General features: G+C 29.9%; 3 protein-coding genes across 4 annotated transcripts; 2 read left to right on the top strand and 1 right to left on the bottom strand.

Annotated features, from left to right (window-relative positions):
• Positions 1 to 8251: 8251 nt before the first annotated feature.
• On the top strand, positions 8252 to 11761 carry LOC126671439 (transcription factor LAF1-like). The gene is made up of 3 exons (XM_050365212.2): positions 8252 to 8504; positions 10096 to 10225; positions 11123 to 11761. The coding sequence occupies exons 1-3, from the start codon at positions 8375 to 8377 to the stop codon at positions 11637 to 11639; spliced, it is 777 nt and encodes a 258-aa protein (XP_050221169.1). The 5' UTR covers positions 8252 to 8374; the 3' UTR covers positions 11640 to 11761.
• Positions 11762 to 13481: 1720 nt separating this feature from the next.
• Positions 13482 to 15611, top strand: LOC126673843 (transcription factor MYB17-like). 2 transcript variants are annotated; one of them, XM_050368148.2, is made up of 4 exons: positions 13482 to 13604; positions 14007 to 14139; positions 14750 to 14879; positions 14976 to 15611. In XM_050368148.2, exons 2-4 carry the CDS (start codon positions 14007 to 14009, stop codon positions 15589 to 15591), a joined length of 879 nt encoding a protein of 292 aa, XP_050224105.1. In that variant the 5' UTR covers positions 13482 to 13604; the 3' UTR covers positions 15592 to 15611. The 2 variants fall into 2 exon arrangements, with proteins under 2 accessions (XP_050224105.1, XP_050224104.1); XM_050368147.2 differs by having other exon boundaries at positions 14004 to 14139.
• Positions 15612 to 16104: 493 nt separating this feature from the next.
• On the bottom strand, positions 16105 to 17814 carry LOC126673845 (remorin-like). The gene is made up of 5 exons (XM_050368149.2): positions 17501 to 17814; positions 17139 to 17189; positions 16912 to 16999; positions 16587 to 16668; positions 16105 to 16492 (listed from the first exon to the last, which is right to left on the bottom strand). Exons 1-5 carry the CDS (start codon positions 17673 to 17675, stop codon positions 16298 to 16300), a joined length of 591 nt encoding a protein of 196 aa, XP_050224106.1. The 5' UTR covers positions 17676 to 17814; the 3' UTR covers positions 16105 to 16297.
• Between the last annotated feature and the right edge of the window lie 1841 nt (positions 17815 to 19655).

Raw genomic sequence — 19655 nt, 5'->3', positions numbered from 1 at the left:
TATTTTGCCTAAAATTTTAAGATTTTTATTAAATTTTGGAAAGAAGTCCAAACCGAATCAACTAAAAATATTGTTCAAAAAATATTTCGGTGTTTGATTAAAGAAAACTACAGTTCGATCATCCGTTCAGAAAATTTCGGCACCGTCGGTCGATTCCAAACCGAACCGACCGATGCTCATCCCTACTTATTTGACTCAGAAACATAAATTCTGAGATCTATCTAATTGATTAAAAAAGTTAATTGTAAGTTATTTGACTTTAAAATATAAGTTCGAAAACCGATTTGACTTTTTTCTGCTTGAGCCTACATACTAAAATTATGATCGAGTAATAAAATTACGCTTCTGAAAATGGGGTTTTTTCCCATAAAATTGCCCCCTAAATATATAATTATCAAATGATGCCCCATCATTGAATCCGCAAGTATGACTTGCGGATTCATTATGAATCCGCAAGTCATACTTGCGGATTCAATGGCTATCCCTTAATCACCTTGTTAAGGGTGATTAAGGGATGGTTACCAATTATTGGGAGACAACTTTTATCTCCCAATGATTGGTGTAATCATTAGGTTAATGATTGGGTATTCAATGCCCAATCATTAACCTATATTATTAAAAAAAAATTAATTTTAATAAAAATCTATTTTAATATATATCTAATAATTGAAAATTTAAAAAAATATTAAAATTAAATATAAATTTTAATATTTATAATAAATCAAAAAAAACAATATATTTTAAAATTGTAAAATTTGTCAATTTTACCCTATTTTGCATTTTTATGTTTCAATTGTATCCTGAAATATTAAATTGACGTTTTTTTCATTTGGAAAATTTTTAAAAACATTCTCCACGTCTAGCATATATTAATTGTATGTTTTTCAAAATTTATTTAAAGGTGAGGGGTTTTTAAGTGATTTGGCCTTTTAAAATTGTTTACAATTTTGGTACAAAATACAACAAAACTAATCACGAAATCGGGCCGATTTTGAACCACCGTGATATTCTGCTCCACGGGGGGAGTACAGAATTTTCCCATCATACCATATCTGAAACGATATATTGTGTCGACTACAAATTTCGTTAAAAAAAATTAAAATCTCTATTTTTAGTATTTGTGCACAAATTATAGCAATTTCAAATGCATATCATTTTTAACGACATTTTACTTACAATAAATAATTATAACAATTATGAATTTCTAGCATTTTACTAAAAACATATAATTAACTTCAATTTTAACAATTACAGTTCTCTAACATTTTTTAAAAGTTAAATAAAATAAAAAAATTTATAACATTCTCCTAAATTTGACTAATCCCTAACATTTTAATAAATACTATTAATTTTTATAATTATACTAAATTCTTTAATTTATTACATTTTTCTAAATTATAATAGGTTTAAAAAAACTTATCAGCAATTTTTATTTAATATCAATTTTAACAATTATAATACCTACCATTTTACCAACATTAAATAATAAATCAGTATAGTATAAAAATAAGCGTTGGTACAAACATTGATTTATTTCAAATCTTAAAATAATATTATTTTTTTGATTTATTACAAATATCAAAATTTATATTTAATTTTAATATTTTTTTAATTGTTAATTATTAGATATATATTAATGTGGAATTTTATTAATTTTTTTTTAAAAAGTTTAGGTTAATGATTGGGCATTGAATGCCCAATCATCAATCTAATGATTACACCAATCATTGGGAGACAAAAATTGTCTCCCAATGATTGGTAACCATCCCTTAATCACCCTTAACAAGGTGATTAAGGGATAGCTATTGAATCCGCAAGTATGACTTGCGGATTCATTATGAATCCGCAAGTCATACTTGCGGATTCAATGATGGGGCACCATTTGGGAATTATATATTTAGGGGGCAATTAAATGGGAAAAAACCCTCTGAAAATGCTACTCAAATTAATTCTCCTTTATTTGATAGTTGAATGATTTGGTATATAGTGAAGCGTGTTTATACAAAGATTCTTCTTACTCCAACCAAACCAAAAAATAATTGTTTTAGGTATTAGTTCGAATGATGCGGATTAATTGCGTACACTATTTTTTCTCATACGTAAGAAAGAAATACATTCGAAGGCTTAGCCGAATATAAAAATTGTAAGAATCAAAACTCAAAAGCATCCAATGTAAAACTCATTCTTATTAAATTGCAAGTATCAAGAATTAATACCATGCTTACGATTATTACTTAAATATTTTTCTCGTTTGGTAATCTCTACTTAACTAGTCTTCTTTCTTATAAATATCAAGAGGAATTAAAAATATTTAGAAGAATCATTGTTTAGAAATCAAATAGCATTATAACACGTAACACAATTCTATTGAGCAGACGGCATGACATATGATAATATAGTGAAGCATCACCCTCAACACTAATCTCCATTATTCTTGGTTAATTATTCTCATTAAGTTTAATTATTGATTTAAGATTAAACAAGTCTTGTCCTATGGAAAGGGAGCATGCAAAAGTTCACTCTAAAAGAAAATTAGCCAGCTAATGATATTATGTATCGAATTAATGGAATATCAATCGTTTCAATTAAAGATCCATAAGCTATTTTAAAGTCTAACTTAAGCTTCGATTAGGAAAAATAAAATAGTGAGAGAGAGTTTTATTTTTAATTAATAATCTTACACAGGAATTAGTCATCATAAGTTGCCTAATAAATTGCTACAAGCAGGCCATAAAGAAATAATTAAAGTTAAATTTTGATGATTTACATTGGCAAAATTTGATAAATGGTAAAATTAATGTGTATACCTTTATGATTCCTGTTTTGTTTTTCTATATGACGTGTGGCAAAGTTGTCGTTCTTAATTTAAAACATCTAAATAGTTGTCGGTTTTTCAACTGCATTGTAGTAACTAGTAGTAAGTTAGTAACACTGATAAACTGCACTTGTACTAAAACATGTCTAAATTTTACGAATTACTGTATTTTACATTTAGTTTGTGATAAAATTTAGTAGTATTCAATTAGCACCTAATTTGGTCTTAACCAACAAGAATCAATTAATTAGCACTATATTCATTTAATTAGTAGAAATACGCTTATATGCTCAAGGTTTTAAATTTATAAATGAGTAACATATAATACTGTTGCTTTAACCAGTGTAACTTAAGATGACATGATAGGAATTCAAATGACATAACCGTTATTTATTATTCTAACAACTACAAGTATTAATCTGGTAATCCCAAAATTCAAACTAAATTAATGTCAAATCTACTCCTAAATTAAGATTCATCTAAATTAAGATTCAATTGGGAAATTTAAAATAAAAAGCTGAATTTTATTTTTGGTTAATTATATAAGCAGAATAAATCTAATTATTTATAAGAAACTCTAATAAAAAAAATTATTTACAGTGAGAGTTAGTCTCTTATTAAATAGATAAATAAAAACTAAAGATAAACAATAATTTATTCTTAAAATGAAATTTTCAGTTGAGTCCATTAGGTTTTTTTTAGCCGGTGCAAATAGCAGGTAAACCTTAAACACAATAAAACAAAACAAAACAATTTTGAATTATCAAAAATTAAAGATTAATAGCTAATAATCACCCATCCCCCTCAACCTTTACTCTAAACTTCTCTGAACCCCCTATACTTTAAAAAACTTCTCTAAACCTCCCGGATTTTATGGCAACGCTCATTTACGCTACTTATGGACGAAATTACCATTACAAAAAAATTTGGCGTCTTCTCAGTTCGTCTAAGAAGATAGAGTTCGTCTTCTCAGACGAACTGAGAAGACTGAGTTCGTCTGAGAAGACAAACCTTGTCTTTTCAGACGAACTGAAAAGACAAACTCAGTCTTCTCACTTCGTCTGAGTAGACTGAGATCTGTTCTTGAAAACAGATGGTCGCCGGAGGGACCACCGGCGGCGGGCGGCAGGCAGCAAGCGGCGGGCGGATCTGAAAAGACGGACAATGGTGAGCGGCGGCGGTTGGATGGTTGATTAAATTTTGTTTGGTTAGATTTTGGTTTGGTTGGATTAAATGTGGTTGAATTTTGGTTTGATTGGCTTATTTCAAGGATATTTTGGGCCTTTTAATTTTTTTGAATTTTTTATGACATGTTAAATGACGTGGCGCCGCCAGCCGCCATTTTTTTTTAAAAGGTAGTTTCGTTCATAAAGATCGTAGGTGGAACCGCCATAATGTGGGGGGTGGGGGGGGGTGTGGTTTAGAGAAACTTTTAAAAGTATAGAGAATTTAGAGGAGTTTAGGGTTATGTGGGTGATTATTAGCAAGATTAATATAGTAATTGTGTCACTTCAGTTTTAAACACAAATTAAAATACTAGTTGGTTACATCATTTACTAATTATATGCTAAACTGTTTAGGTGACAAGTGGAATATACATTGTATATCATATAAGTTTTGTATTTCTTTTTAAATACTACTAAAGATTCTCTTTTGATGACATAAAATTATGATGAAATTAAGTTACATATCTCATTCAATGTGTCAACCCTTTCCAATTAGGCACGTGGAATTTAAAATCGAAAACTAACTAAATTTTGTATAAAAGATTTCAAGTAGTGGTAGGTAAGACATATTTTTGTTATGGACAGAAGACATAATTTTTATTTTCGTAAAAATAATACTCAAACTCTTAATTTAATTTTGGGCACAATTAATTTTTTTAATTTTATAACGGAACAATTAAATCTTTTAAATTTTTAAAATTGTACAAATAAACTCTTTCTTTAAATATTGAAAGCTAAATTGCTTATATAGCAGTTGGTACAATCAAATTTATTAGAAAAAAATAATTAAAAAATGACTTTAATATTTACAATATCTCTCAAATCAATCTTTTACGTGTCTTTTATTGATAGAATCTTTAAATTAGAGATTCAATTAACACCTTTTTATTATTTTAATTTAGAAAAAAACTTCTTCGGAAACTTTAGTGTTGTCTGCCATAGGGACCCTCAAATGAAACCTTCTTTGTCTATTTCGTCTCAAACGAAACAGCTCATATGAGATAAAACTTTGCGTTTGAGCTTTGACTCGGACGCAAATTTACGTTTTAGACAAATTGAGCTGAGAAGTAGATATTCGTCTCATACACAAATATGTGAACTGGGACGGGAGCTTTTTGTTTAAACTTAGTCTCAAACAAGGCGGTGGGTAAGGTTAGCGGTGGTTGAAGGCAGAGGCGGTGGTTATGGGGTCTATGGAAGTAGGTGGAGAGAGGAGAGAAATGAGAAAGATGAAGAAAAAAATTCCGCGAATCGGAAAAAAGCGGAAAGATGAATAAACATCAATATTTAGGGGAAGTGACATTAAATAGGTGAATGAAAGAATTTCGCTCGCCGAATGTTGGTTTTTTCTTTTTGAATATTTTAATTTTAAATATTATTTAATTATTAATTTTAAATATTATCTAAAAGTGTTAAAAAAATTATAAATATAAAATTTATAAAGATTTAAATATTAAGGCTATTTTTAATTATTGTTTTTTTATAAGATTATGAGAGAGATATAAGCAATTAATGATTGTTTATAACTGTGGTGAACAGAAAGGTTTAATCGTGCTATTTTTTTCTTGAAGAGACAAACATTAAAGCAATTACAAGGATTTTTTTTTCCTTTTCCTTTTTTATGCTATTTTTCCTTTTCCCTTTTATGCCACTTTTCAAGGACAAATAGGATTTTTGAGTTTGACATAAACAACATGAAATCTTGTAGAAGGTTCTTAAGAAATATATTCATTCTCGGAAGAAGCTGTGCCTCAATAATTTAGAAAATGTTATTGGAAATTAATTGTTAATGAATGAGTAAAGTATATACAATCTCAATCTGTCACGATGGATATTAAAGGGTAAGTTGGACATTTTCAATTGTAAGTTTCATGAACTAACATAAGGTCAAACTATATAGAATGATTAACAAATAATTGGGACTTATACATCTCACTAAGGACTTGCATTCTTTTGATTTATATATTTTTGTGTTTTTATCTCCACTATTTATTCCTTTATGATTTCTCTTTTATTTATATATCTTATATATCAATAATGCAATCCAACAAATACATCAGATGTTTATAAATCACAAACAATTGTTTGATCAAATTTTAAAAGTTGGTAATTAGTTTTTCTTGAACGAGCTAGAAGTTAATTTTTTTTTTTCAATTGAACATACATGCGTGTGTCGTCCGGCCAGCCGATCCGATCCAGGTCATGACATTTATTACATTGTTTGTTCTTTGAAATTTAACGTTTTATTTTTAGTCAACACAATCCCATGATTTTTGCCACAATCATCTTCCTCATTCGATTAAAAACACACTTTTATACAACAAAAATAAAAGTTCTTTTCTAAATTGTTTCGAGCAATGCAAAAAGGTGTAACTGAACAATTTTCAACGTGCACTGTTAATCGTAATTGTTCAGCTGTTTTCTTGGGGACGCCGTAATTGCTAGTTTGATTGGCACCGTTCTATCAATGTCGCGAAACGTTTTAAAAAAAAGCGATATAGTCCGCAACTCAACCAGAAACGTATTTAATAATTTTATTCCATTTTATAGACTGTTCAACATGATTTATAGTTAAAATATACTGCAAATCAAATATGATAGACTTGCAAATAAATAAATAAATTTAAATTGAATAATATAGATTTCTTTAACTATTGATAGCACAATGCAAAAAAAAAAAACTGCAAACCACTCAAAAGCTCACTTTAATAAAGAGCGAGCTCTAATTATCTAGCATAAGCCATATGTCGAGATAAGCATGTTCGTCGAAATAAATTGCATTGAAATGATATGAAGCCGATATAAGATATAGCATAGAAGTCTTATTTAGACCATGAAACTCACTCCATGACAAGTAAGCCGACCGAGACATATCTCGCTCGGACAATGAAATACATTGAAAAAATCTCTGATACATAAATATCTACTTCGCCTCAAACATTTGATACACTTTGTCCAAAAACATAACTAAATTATATTCATCAATTAGTATAGAGATCGGTGAAAAACATTACAAACTTTCTATATATATTCAAGCTCTTAAAGTCAAACTCTATACACTGCTTTTTTACGCTGATATTCTAATTTTTTTTCTCTACTATATATATTGACTTGCTCGTCAGAATGAATGTTCAGAAACTTTTTCGAACATTCTTCTGATTCGTTTTGCGTCATTAAATTCCAACGTTTACCCGCTTCGTGATTCATGAGGCTGACTTCCGGCTATTTGAGCTTGTACATATCACTCCGTAATTTATCGTGATTCATGAGGCTGACTTCCGGCCATTTGAGCTTGTACATCACTCCGTAATTTATGAGAGAGAGAGAGAGAGAGAGAGAGAGAGAGAGAGAGAGAGAGAGAGAGAGAGAGAGAGAGAGAGAGAGAGAGAGAGAGAGAGAATCTTAATTAAATGTATTATTGGTTTGCTAAGGTGTACATATATGTATATGTAGACAAGTTCATATGCTTTAATTTTTTTTTGAATTCATCGGATCTCATTAAATTGAATATGAAACAGTTACATTTGTAAGAAATTCGGAATAATTTGAAAACTAAATCCGATGACTTGATATGGAACAGACAACATGCTGTTTGATTCGCAGACCTTACTTACGAAAATAAAAATAAATTACTAACTGTTTCGCGAATTAAGTGCAGTCTTCAATCACTCTTCGTTCAAACTTCTCAAAACACCTGCAAACTCATAGCATCTGATTCAATTGACACTTGATATAACTCCTTCTAAAAAAGAGACAACAACTCCTTCTATAAAGGAGACAACAAACCTTTCACAGAAAAAGGACAACAAACCTTTCACAAAGAAAGGACAAAATAAAACATTCATAAAAAAGACAAAAAATACAAAATAAATAAAGCTAGTATAGCTCATAGACGAATCCATTTTGTTACTGAAAGATCTTCAATCTATCGTCGCTTCTTGATAATTGAATTGCGTTTCGTGATGAATTTTAATCCGTCAGAAAAATAAAAAAGAATTAGCTATTTATTATATTTTATGAAATTAAAAGAACATAAATAAAAGGGGTGGATACTGTCAATAGAAAAATTAAGCCATTGACGGTTGTCGAAGAAAAAATAAGAAAAAAGCTCTAGGCGGCTAGAATTTGTTAAAGAGAAAAGAGAAATATGCTTTAATTAATAGTTTTATATAGTTAGTCTACAGAATTTTTAAAAGGTAGGCTAAAACTAATCCGTTTGCTTTAAATACTGAAGCCATTATAGTGAGCTGTTCATTCAGCAGTAGCCATAAATAAGTTGTTTTACCGATCATCTCTCTGAAAGAGACGATCAATCGTGTACCATTGTCGGTTAATGGGTTGCAAATCTTCCGATAAGCCAAAGCATACGAAGGGCTTGTGGTCACCGGAAGAAGATCGAAAGCTCAAAGCCTATGTCCTCAAATATGGTCATAGCTGTTGGACCTCCGTCCCCATTAACGCCGGTCAGTTTTCATTTTGTCTTGCTTCAACCCTAGCTAGTAAATAAATGCAGGCATTGCAACATAATTATCTTTATTTTGTTTTTGCATAGCGTAATTACTTTAATTAGTTACTATGATCGTTCATCTTAAGAAACAAATTCAGATAATTAATCTGGCATTTTTAAGAATTTCTTGAGGTTGATCAGGATAAATGATCTTCATTAGCATTGCTATACACTTTTTTTTTTAATTCTATTACATAAAGTCATACTTTGGCCAGAAGAATTTTAAGAGTAATTAATTATAAGCACGTCATTTTGAAATGGATATGTAAATATATAATGACCGACACTGTTTTATAGGTATTTTTCTACAAATTATTCTATAAATTTTTTTGGTCAATTTATAACTTATAAGAACGTCATTAAAATCATAGAAATATGGTCTTCCAAGTTGAATATTATTTTTGGTGTATATTATACATCAAGTTGAATAATAGGAAAATAATGTAAATTTAAATACTTATCATATGTCAGTGTTTTTAATAAACTTTTAAGGCACAATGGACTAGAATACCCATGAATAGTTGAATTGTTCTTCTCTTACTTTTTTTTATTATTGGATTACTTGTATATAAAAGGCTTAATTTCTTAAAAAAATATTTTTTTTCGTTTATACCCCGACCTTGTAAAAACACCATTTGTACCCAATTTTGAGTTTTTATGTTTCATTTCTACCCAAAAGCATTAAATTGTACTCTTTTCATTTGAAAAAAAGTTTAAAACAATCCTTTATTTTTAACTTATATACTAATTAAATATTAATGTTACTAATAGAACAAAAATACCATCTTCTTCAAAAAAATTAAAAATATAATAATTTTTTTAATTTTTTTAAAAGTATTTCTGAATTTTTTTAATTTTTTTAATTTTTTTAAAAAATATTTCCGACAAAAAATTAAAAATAACAATAATTTTTTTTAACTTTTTTATTATTTTATAAAATTAAAAAAATTAATTAATTATTTGGATGTATTTGATTATTTTTTAAGTTTAAGGATTTATTTGTATTTTTTAAAATTAAAAAAAGTATGTTTTAAACTCTTTTCCAAATGAAAAGAGTACAATTTAATGCTTTTGGGTAGGGATGAAACATAAAAACCCAAAATTGGGTACAAATGGTGTTTTTACAAGGTCAGGGTATAAACGAAAAAAAAGTACAAGGTGGTGGTGTTTTAAGGAATTAAGCCTATATAAAATCCCAATTTTAATGTTTTTTGTAATTTAAGCATATTATCTAAAATTCAGTTTAAAATATCAACCTTTCACTTTTGGAATAAAAAAAAAACTTAATATATTTTTGATATTTTACTCCTCAAATATGTTATCCAATGTCGTTCTAGTCATTCAAAATAGTAAAAAATACACCGTCTTTTGCGAAAATAACGCCTAGAATGGCACTGATTATAGGATGAAAAGTTTGTAAAGGTTGATATGCCGCATATTGAATAATGTGGTTAAATCGTAAAAAACACGAAATGTGGAGAAAAATTATATACAAAAAACCTTTTATTATAATAAGTTCTTATTAGCTATAAAATTGATGAATGCAGGGTTGCATAGAAACGGGAAGAGTTGCAGATTAAGGTGGATAAATTACTTAAGACCAGGTTTAAAACGAGGAATGTTTTCCCTTCAGGAAGAACAAAAAATCCTCAACCTCCATGGCTTGTTAGGCAACAAGTGAGCATGCATCAATTATTTTCTCTAGGCAAATGAATAAATATATTCACAAATGTTTTTCAATAGTTTGGTATAACAATTCAACATTTTGAGTCAATTATATTTATATCTAGAAACAGAAAAATTCTTAAGTAAAAGTGATCTGATTCTAATTGATAAAATAAGATACAATTTAGTATTTTAAGTAATTTTATGATAAATTAGTCCATTTTTCTATAAAGTTAGATAAATAATTTCTTATTTTTTTATGATTTTTCTCTAATTATAGACTAATTCACTATATAAATAAGTTGAAGAACCACATTTTATTTTATTTTTATCGGTTTAATTCTTTATCTTTTATTTGTTGCCTGTTAGTATAAATTATTTAATTTTTTATTCAAAATATATGTGACAAATATACTATAATTTTGCAAATATAAATTCATTTTTTCTTTTATTTATTGATTCAGTCAATGCACCCCAGCCTTAATTAATTACAACTACAAAAGATATGGATGGTCACTCTAAAATTAGGGTACCCCACTCCCCGCATCCTTTAAATGAAAAAGAAGATGAGTATTAGGTGAAAATTGTACCCATAAAGAAAAAATATTGTCAATAATTAACTCACATAAAAGTTGATCTTTTTTTAGATAAAACTCCAATTATAATTTTATTATTTCTAGTTAGAATCTGGCGTGCAAAACGTCTATTAACTATGTTAAATAATATACCAAAAAATTTCGCAAAAAAAAGGTGAAATTTAAAGTATAAGGTAAAAGTACCAATTTTTCAAACAAATAATGCTACCCTTTTATTTTGAAAAAACTTAAAAGTAATAAAATATTATCAAACCTAATTTGATTTTAGTACATTAAAGTAATGATATTAGTGATTGTATTTGGAATTGAGCAGATGGTCTCAAATAGCACAGCATTTGGCTGGGAGAACAGACAATGAGATAAAGAACTACTGGCATTCATATCTGAAGAAAAAGAAAGCAACTTCAGACAATACAAACACTAATAATATTGACTCCTCAGCTTCTCCTTCACCAACAATCCAAACTCCAAGTTTTGATTCATTTCTCAACGTCCAAAAATCGCCAACTCGTTCGGATCAATCCTCTGACTCTCCTAATAATAGACCAACCTCATTTCCTAAGATTATGTTTGCAGAATGGCTTTCGCTCGGTAGCTTTTCGAATTCGAAAGCTTGCAGCATTGATTATGATCCCTGTCGCTTCCAGGAAAGTTTGATGCAAAGCTATACATCGAATGATCAATCGTTTTATAATAATTCGCGGAGGGATGGGTCAGAATCAATCGCTACTGATGATCATATGTTCAATTCGCAGTTCAAATTCGAATTTCAGACTTCAGGAAATGAATTGGTTGACTTCAGCTGTGGAGATGATATAATATATATATAGCAACTTCAATAAATATGAAAAACGATGCCTTGTACATACGAGGGAATATATACATTTCAATAACTCCTCCAAGGATGATTATTTTTAATGGATAAATTACATTAGTGGTGTCTTCATTTTTCCGATCTTCTCTTTTGATGTCTAAATTTTATTTATTTTAAATTAGTATTTCAACTTTCTCAAAGTGTATCTATTTTCCGACCACTAGACTACTAAAAAGGCCGGAAACGATTTTTAAATTTGCTTGACATGGTTTGATATTTTAATTTTATAAATATAAGTGTTTCAAGTGCACACACAATTATTTTATATTATTAATAAGACGTATAGATTTGAGTAAAAGAAGACTTTTTGTATATATTTTAGCAATACTAGTGAACGAAAATGATTAAAAAACACTTGTTTGATACAATTTAAAAAATCGAAACATTAACATAAAAAGTGAAAGTTCAAAATCGAAATAAAAAAATTGAAAAAGTTGAGATACCGTTGATATAATTTTTCCAATTCTAATTTGTTATTAAAACAAAAAAATCAAATAATTGATTATGAATTTCATTTTTTGAAACAAAAAAATAATGAAATGGGCCCGGGTATTGAGGATGTAGCTCATAGATTGACATTAAATGCAAGTAAAGTGATGCAGCGTGAGGGTTAATTATTTCTGATTACTTATAAGTTCGGCCGTGGGTGAGGCTAGACTACAGTAATGGATTCATTTCAAAAGGAAAGCCCAATGAGTCACTACTCTACTCCTGCAGTACGGTGCAACTCATAAATGACCGTCATTTACCCTCAATTCTGCACATTTTATCTTCTGCTCATTTTCTTCACTTTCCAATTATTGTCCAATCAATAACCTATTTGTATTAATGCATGAGCACAGCCAATTTAATTACTGTAAAATTCAAATGCTTACTATATGCATAGACCATAAATCCCATTTCAACAAAATTAACAGTCCAATTTGTTTCATAAAAAAAATCAGGTTAAAATCTAAAATTGTTGATACTATTGTTAGTAGTCCCATTCATTTTCTCTTTTTAAGTTAAAAAAAGTTCGAGTGTACTTAATTGGCATTTGATTGATAGAGGGAGTCAATGAGGTGTAAATGTCGCCGACAAAGCCAGTCTCGATGAATAGTGACTCGTAATCCATTATTTCTTGTTCTTGTTAGAGACTTGAGACCCAAGACACCAACATTCTTCTCGTTTCACTGCTTCAATAGTTTGCCAACACTCATAAGTTTTGTTGATAGCACTCAATTTCATCTCAATGATTTATATTCAATTCTTTAAGGGCTATTTGCATATTAAATTTTAACATTTTACATATATAGCGATTTAATTAAGTTAATTATCTAAAAATTTAATAACCGAACATATTATATTTATTTTTATAAAAATTCTTAACTAATTTAATATAAATTATAAATAAATAAATTGATATAATTATAATAAATTTATTAATATATATATTGACGAGTTATGTTACGAGTCACGTGCATAGCACGTCATGCGAAACTAGTCTTAAAAATGTGTTAAAATTTAATATGCAAATAACCATTTTTTTCTATTAATAGGCGTCATGTTTACAAAAATTAAACTAAATTAATTTTGAAATAAATAATTATTTTAATTAAATATAATTAAGTCCAAAATGAGTGGAAATGATAGTAAAATATGAAGAGAAAAAAATGTAATTAAAACGAAAAAATAGGATAAGAAAATAAAAAAAGTAAAAATATATGAGTAAGCCACTTGTGCATCTTTGCATTTCCAAGGCTCATAGAAAGAGCATTGACTGAGAGAGATTCTGATAATAAAAATAGTAATTTTTTAGTGTCAACACTCCATTATTCTTCATTGCACCTTTTCAACCAACAGAGAAGAAGACAATCGCTCACTTTGATGACTCACAGATTTCTCTGATACTATAAAGCACCGCCAAAATCAAAGAAAAAAGGTATTATTTTATTTTATCCATGTCCACCATTTTCATTTCATTTATGTTCTTCTTCTTCCATTCTTATTAATTTTGTTTCTCATTATCTAATAGTATTTCTATTTCTGCCACCTTTTCTTCTTCTAATAACCAAAATAATCATAAAACGAGATTTGTTGCCATTTTTGTATTTACTCGTTTTGATGAAACCTGACTGGGGTCTGTGGTGGCAGTCGTTTTAAAGAGTGAAGTACATATTTGTATAAATGAGACCCCTGAAATTATAGTCTTGGTCATAAATAATGGCTTCATCACAATGGACAGCAATTAAAACCAATGAAATATCCCATCACTTGATTTTGAGCTTATCAGTAATTAATCCAACTGGGTTTTGAAATTTGTTTCATTTTTAATTTGAAGAAGATGGTAAGAGCTCCTTGTTGTGATAAAGATGGTGTAAAGAAAGGAGCTTGGAGCCCTGAAGAAGATAAAATGTTGATTCAGTATATTCAAACTCATGGTCATGGTAACTGGCGTTCTCTCCCCAAGAATGCAGGTCTCTCTTTTTCTTTTTTTAGTTTTTTTACTAAACATTAAAATTTTCCATTTTTGTTTTCTTTGATGATGAAAGTTCAGATTTTTAGTGTTTTTGATGCTTCCCCAAACAAACAAAACATCACACTTGAATGCGTTACTACACAGAGAAGACTATGCCTATTTTTTTCCTATTTGGCTGTGTCAAAAATGCTTTCTTTTGCCAACTGAATTGACTTTAAATTTGTCGTTTTTGTTTGTTTATTTGTTTAGTTTGTCGTATGGTTAAGCGCCTGCATATAATTCTGTTACTCAAGTTCATATAATCCTTGAACATGGTGGTTTGAGTGTTTTTGTAATGCTTAAGATTTGACTATATATGAAATTAATTTGGACTAATCATTTTAGTAGCTGAAGTTAGTTTGAGCCGGTTGAAACCGAGCTAGCTACTGACATTTTTTGTCAAGTTTTAGTAATTTTAAAGGAGATTACGCTCTGATGAGTAGAATAAGCTGATAGACTGATGTAGATTTCATGCCTCTTTGAAGAAGGGGATTTTTAATGGTTTCCTCATATTTGAATTGCTGGAGAATTTTATGAGTCGTAATTCTGGGAACGATTTATTTTGTTAGGCCTTCTTCGATGTGGAAAGAGCTGCAGACTTCGATGGACAAACTATCTTCGACCCGATATAAAACGAGGTCCCTTTTCCCCTGAAGAGGAAGCTACCATTATTCGACTTCACGCCATGCTCGGTAACAAGTAATTTACTATCTTAATTCCTTCAAATATGCATAATACTTGAGTAGAGAGGATTGTCTTCTATGTTGATGTTCATGAGATTTGTCAAAATCTCAGGTGGGCTGCCATAGCATCCAGCATACCAGGAAGAACAGATAATGAGATAAAGAACTTCTGGAACACGCATCTGAAGAAGCGTCTCACTTTGCAAACTCAACAATCTTGCGACACCATCAATATAAAATGCGAGTCTCCAACAACCAGGCACATGGTACAATGGGAAACTGCCAGAGTCGAGGCAGAGACCCGTCTGTCTATGGAATCACTGTTTGCTAACCCATCATCAACAGTTAAGATTGAAAATGACTATTTTCTCCAGTTATGGAAATCTGAAGTTGGAAAATCATTTCGCAACTTCAAGGAGAACGATGGAGAAGGATCCCAAAGTCCTATTACAACAAAATTAATGTCTGATTCATGTGACAACGAGAAAGTGATGCCTATGCATTCCATCAAAAGAAGTAGCTCATCATATGATACCATACAGGAACAAGAAGAAGACTGCAAACCAATTATTGCCAAAATGACATGCTCAGATTCTATCAACTCTAATGAATTCTCTGATTATTCTGATACAGCATTGAAGTTGTTGTTGGATGTTCCCGGTGGCAATGATATGGAATTCTTAGAAGGGGAGACTGATAATTTTTCCAGCTTCCTCGATCTTAAATGAGATTGAAACTATTTGAAGCAGATACTGAGTTTTTGGCTACTTTTTTATCTGCTGCATATTTAACTTTTGACATATAGTCTAGCTAGTTCTGTATTTTGTTTGTTGGTTTTCTGCTTGATTTCTGAGAACACGGATGCAACGAGGATAAAATCTAGACGCTGCAATCCGGTAACAGGTAATTACCAGGTCCAATCTTACTTTATTTTGTTGGCTTCTCTAGAGTGAATTACATCCCCAGTAAAAAATATCCAGGGTGTAAAAAAGGGGTTTAAGGTTTCGGTTGCTGTATATAGTAGATTTATTTTTACAATGGAAAACGTTCAAACCTGAGACCATAAGATTAGAATATAACAGCTTTATTACTAATTTACTATGCTACATGCTATCTATACAAAAGATTATAGAATGCCTATACAGTTTAGTTGTTTTTCTTGCAGAAGCATAATTGTGCTCTGAATCTTAAATTATTATTCTTATGAACTATGAAATCAAATGAAATAGGTAACTTGCTGGTTGATGAATAATGCTTCTTACAAATTAATTTGAGTAAGGATTTCAAATGGTATATACACCAATACGTGCACACATAATAATAAAATAAACATTTGATTACAATCACACAACCAATAAAGAACAAATAATGAAGTCATAAAAGAAATATACAAATTAAGAAACAATGTTCATTTCCAAACCTGATGAATTTAGCTTAAAAACATCCAAGAAGCTTCTTTGGAGCAGTTCCAGTAGCACGGTACTTGGCTGCGGTCTCTTCCGCTTTTAGAAGATCTTCCCCGCGTTGAGCTTCAATCATCGCTCTTTTTTCCTCTGCCGCCTTATGAGTGATTGCTATTTTATTTTTCATTTTCTCCACATACCCGGCCTTTTTCTTCTCTAGTTGCTCCTGTACATCAATACCAAGATTACATACTGAACAACATTCAAACTTCAGATATTGAAAGAGCATATTTTGAAATATGATGCTGCAAATTTATTACCTCAATACTCTTAAGCTCAGCCTCAATGGTTGCTTTCTTGCTGTTCTCCCATGAAACAATTGCTGATAATTTTTTATGGGCTCTGTTGAATTAGAGATATAACCATGGCAGGATCAGATAAGTAATCAAAAGCTTCACCAAAATTGAGATCTAGGTAGCACAGACACTCTGTCCCGTTCCGGAAACGTTTCAGACACAAAATTTCATTTTCTACATAGAAAATCTTAAAATAACACCAATATCCGTGTGACCGTGTCCAAGTGCCATGTGTCCGTGCTACCTAGATTGAGATTATAGCATAAACAGGGAAGTACTAAGTAATTACTTGTTCTCTGCTTTGCTCTTTTCACTCTCTTCCCATGCTTTGATAAGTGACATTCTTTTCTGCGTTTCAACTCTTGCCAGCACAGCATCTACAGCAAAATTAACACAAGTTAATTAATTGCTTGAATTCTTACCAAAAAACTAATACCATAAAAAATGAATAAAGGGAATTTAAATATGAAGAGAACTGATTAATTCAAGAGGAAGAATTTAAAGATCCAACGGTACCTCGATTCACAGAACCCTCAGTAGTTTTCTGTTCATCAGGTTCTGTAGCCTCTGCCACAAAAGCAGGAAAAAAATAAGTTACTGCGGTAAAATATGTAAATATAAGCATTTTCTGCAATCAACCATACTTATTTTACTTTTCAAACATTCTGAAGAGATTCATCAAATAATAATCTAAGAGGAAACAGATAATTGTCATGCAAATTAAAGTAAATTAACAAGCTAATTAATGAAAAAAAGCATCCATGTATAATTGTTTATCAGAAACATAAATCTAAACAAAGTTAAAAAAAGGGAAAGTATATATACAGTTAAGTAATCCAAAATGAACAAGGCTAAAAAATAAAATAAAAGTGAATTACTTTCAACAGCAACGATAGCTTTAGAGTCATCGGAGGGCTTTTCTTCAGGAGGAGGAACAGCAGGAATTACAGATTTCTCCTCAGCTACATCTTTAGGCGCTTCGACGGGTGGTTCAGCCGGTACCGGAGCCGGAGCTGGCTCAGAGGATTCAAGCTTAGGCGCTTCCTCAGCCATATGAATAAATATCTAAATTTAGAAAGTTACAGGAAAAAAGTGGAAATGGAATTTGGAAAAGATTCCTGAGCAAGAAAGAAAGAAGAAGATAACAAGTGAATAATAATAATAATAGAGTGATGTTGGTTGAGATATTATAGTTGTAACTGTATCTTTAAACTATATATGAGCTGGAAACTAGCGCTAGTTAGGTAGTAATATTTGTATATTTTTTCTTTAACCCACTTGTGCCAACAAACTAGTGAATCTATTAAAAGTTGTGTTTTGAGGTATACATTTTTTAAAGAGAATTGGACGAATTAAATGCTGCCACGTAAAGGGAGACAATGAAAGAGGTACAAAATGGTGGGTTAAATGACATTTTCCTTTATTTACTACAACTACTTCTCTATGCTGGCTTAGAGTGATACTCGCTTATTTTTTACTTCTATATAACGCAACACCTTCCTTGAAAGGGTATATTGTTGGGGTTTTATTTTTAACAAACAGTTAATTTGGCTTTCAAACTTGTATTTCAAAATTAAATAAATATATTTTAATTTTTTTAGTCAATTAGATTTTTAAATTTTTATTTTAAGGCCAAATAAGTCAAATTTTTAATTTTAGCAGATAATTAGATCCTCAAACTCTTTTAATTTAAATCAAGTAACCCCAAATTTGTATATCTCAAACGCAAATTCATTTGACCTTTGAGACACAAATTTAGAAATTTAATTGACTACAGTGATATATTTGAATTCGAAATACAAATTTGAGAGCCGAGCTGACCGTTTTTATATATATGTGTGTGTGTGTGTGAATTCATATATATATATATATATATATATATATATGTGTGTGTGTGTGTTAATTCATGTTTTGATTTTAATATATAGGCAAAATGCATATATGGGTCCTTGAATTACCATATTCTTTTAATTAGGTTCCTTCACTATAATTATACTTCTAATTTCACAGATTAATCCGTCACAAAACGTATTAACAATGTCAAGTCAAACTAAAAAAAACAATTAATGAACTTACTTTCAATAAAAATAAAAGTAGAACTCGATTTAAAAATGTTAATGTAAAAATGAATATTTGTTTTATCTCAATTACACCATCGACGTATTCCAGTAACCTAATTTTATAAAATTGAAAATATAGAAACCCAATGTTAGACAAATAAAAATGGAGAAACCTAAATAAAAAGAAATGTAATAGTGGATCCAATATGTCTTTTTCCCTAATATTTACATTAATCTTGAAAACAATCTTGTTGAAGGCACAGACAGGAGTTTTTGTCGCTATTGATCATTGTTTTTCATTATACGATGACGTATTGACAGATTCCTCTAGTTTCTTGTTTCAAACGGAATCGTATATGTTAGGCCAGATGATAAAGAGAGTAATTATAACCTGCTTTTATTATTTAATACGGACCATTATTAATAGTAATTAAAAAAGAGAAGCAAGAAGCAAGGTGGTCGTTGTGGATTGGGAAGACAAGGTAGAAGAGGGCCATCGCATTCTTTTTGGTCCATGAAGCATAATTGCTAAAAACATTATCAAACATAACAATTCTCACCGCTGGCCGATTAGGAAATCACGTCCCATAGACAAAATTTGTAGTTAATATTCTGTTTTTTAGGGAATATCATAATTTATGTCAATTATACCCTACTTTTCCCCAACCCTCGAACAGCTGCCGTTGCTGTTGCTTACGGAAGAGAAAAACAAACCAAGAGATTCTAAAGTTTTCTATGAATATTAACATCTTACAGTTTAGTTTTCTTCCTACTCGTATCGAAAAATGGAAGGTTTTATCATCAAGAATTGAATTTGGGTTCATGTTAATTTAAATTTAATAATTTAAGAAGACATGGATATATTTATGTCGAACATGTATTAGTAATAATAAGAAAGGCAAGTGTGAACCATATGATGAGATAAATAGGTAAACAAATGTTGAAGTTGTTGGCCCTGCTTTTCTAAAAGCAA

The sequence above is a fragment of the Mercurialis annua genome, linkage group LG3, assembly GCF_937616625.2.
Source record: "Mercurialis annua linkage group LG3, ddMerAnnu1.2, whole genome shotgun sequence".
Classification (NCBI taxonomy): Eukaryota; Viridiplantae; Streptophyta; class Magnoliopsida; order Malpighiales; family Euphorbiaceae; genus Mercurialis; species Mercurialis annua.
The sequence above is the reverse complement of the archived record's forward strand: the minus strand, read 5'-3'. Positions and strand labels throughout refer to the sequence as shown.

Coding starts and splice junctions, on each gene's coding strand:
- LOC126671439 (XM_050365212.2), top strand. CDS start 8,375: ATGGGTTGCAAATCTTCCGATAAGCCAAAGCATACGAAGGGCTTGTGG. Junction 8,505..10,095: donor CTCCGTCCCCATTAACGCCG/GTCAGTTTTCAT, acceptor TGATGAATGCAG/GGTTGCATAGAAACGGGAAG. Junction 10,226..11,122: donor CATGGCTTGTTAGGCAACAA/GTGAGCATGCAT, acceptor GGAATTGAGCAG/ATGGTCTCAAATAGCACAGC.
- LOC126673843 (XM_050368148.2), top strand. CDS start 14,007: ATGGTAAGAGCTCCTTGTTGTGATAAAGATGGTGTAAAGAAAGGAGCT. Junction 14,140..14,749: donor TTCTCTCCCCAAGAATGCAG/GTCTCTCTTTTT, acceptor TTATTTTGTTAG/GCCTTCTTCGATGTGGAAAG. Junction 14,880..14,975: donor CACGCCATGCTCGGTAACAA/GTAATTTACTAT, acceptor TCAAAATCTCAG/GTGGGCTGCCATAGCATCCA.
- LOC126673845 (XM_050368149.2), bottom strand. CDS start 17,675: ATGGCTGAGGAAGCGCCTAAGCTTGAATCCTCTGAGCCAGCTCCGGCT. Junction 17,000..17,138: donor TGAGGGTTCTGTGAATCGAG/GTACCGTTGGAT, acceptor ATTTTGCTGTAG/ATGCTGTGCTGGCAAGAGTT. Junction 16,493..16,586: donor CTGAGCTTAAGAGTATTGAG/GTAATAAATTTG, acceptor ATTGATGTACAG/GAGCAACTAGAGAAGAAAAA.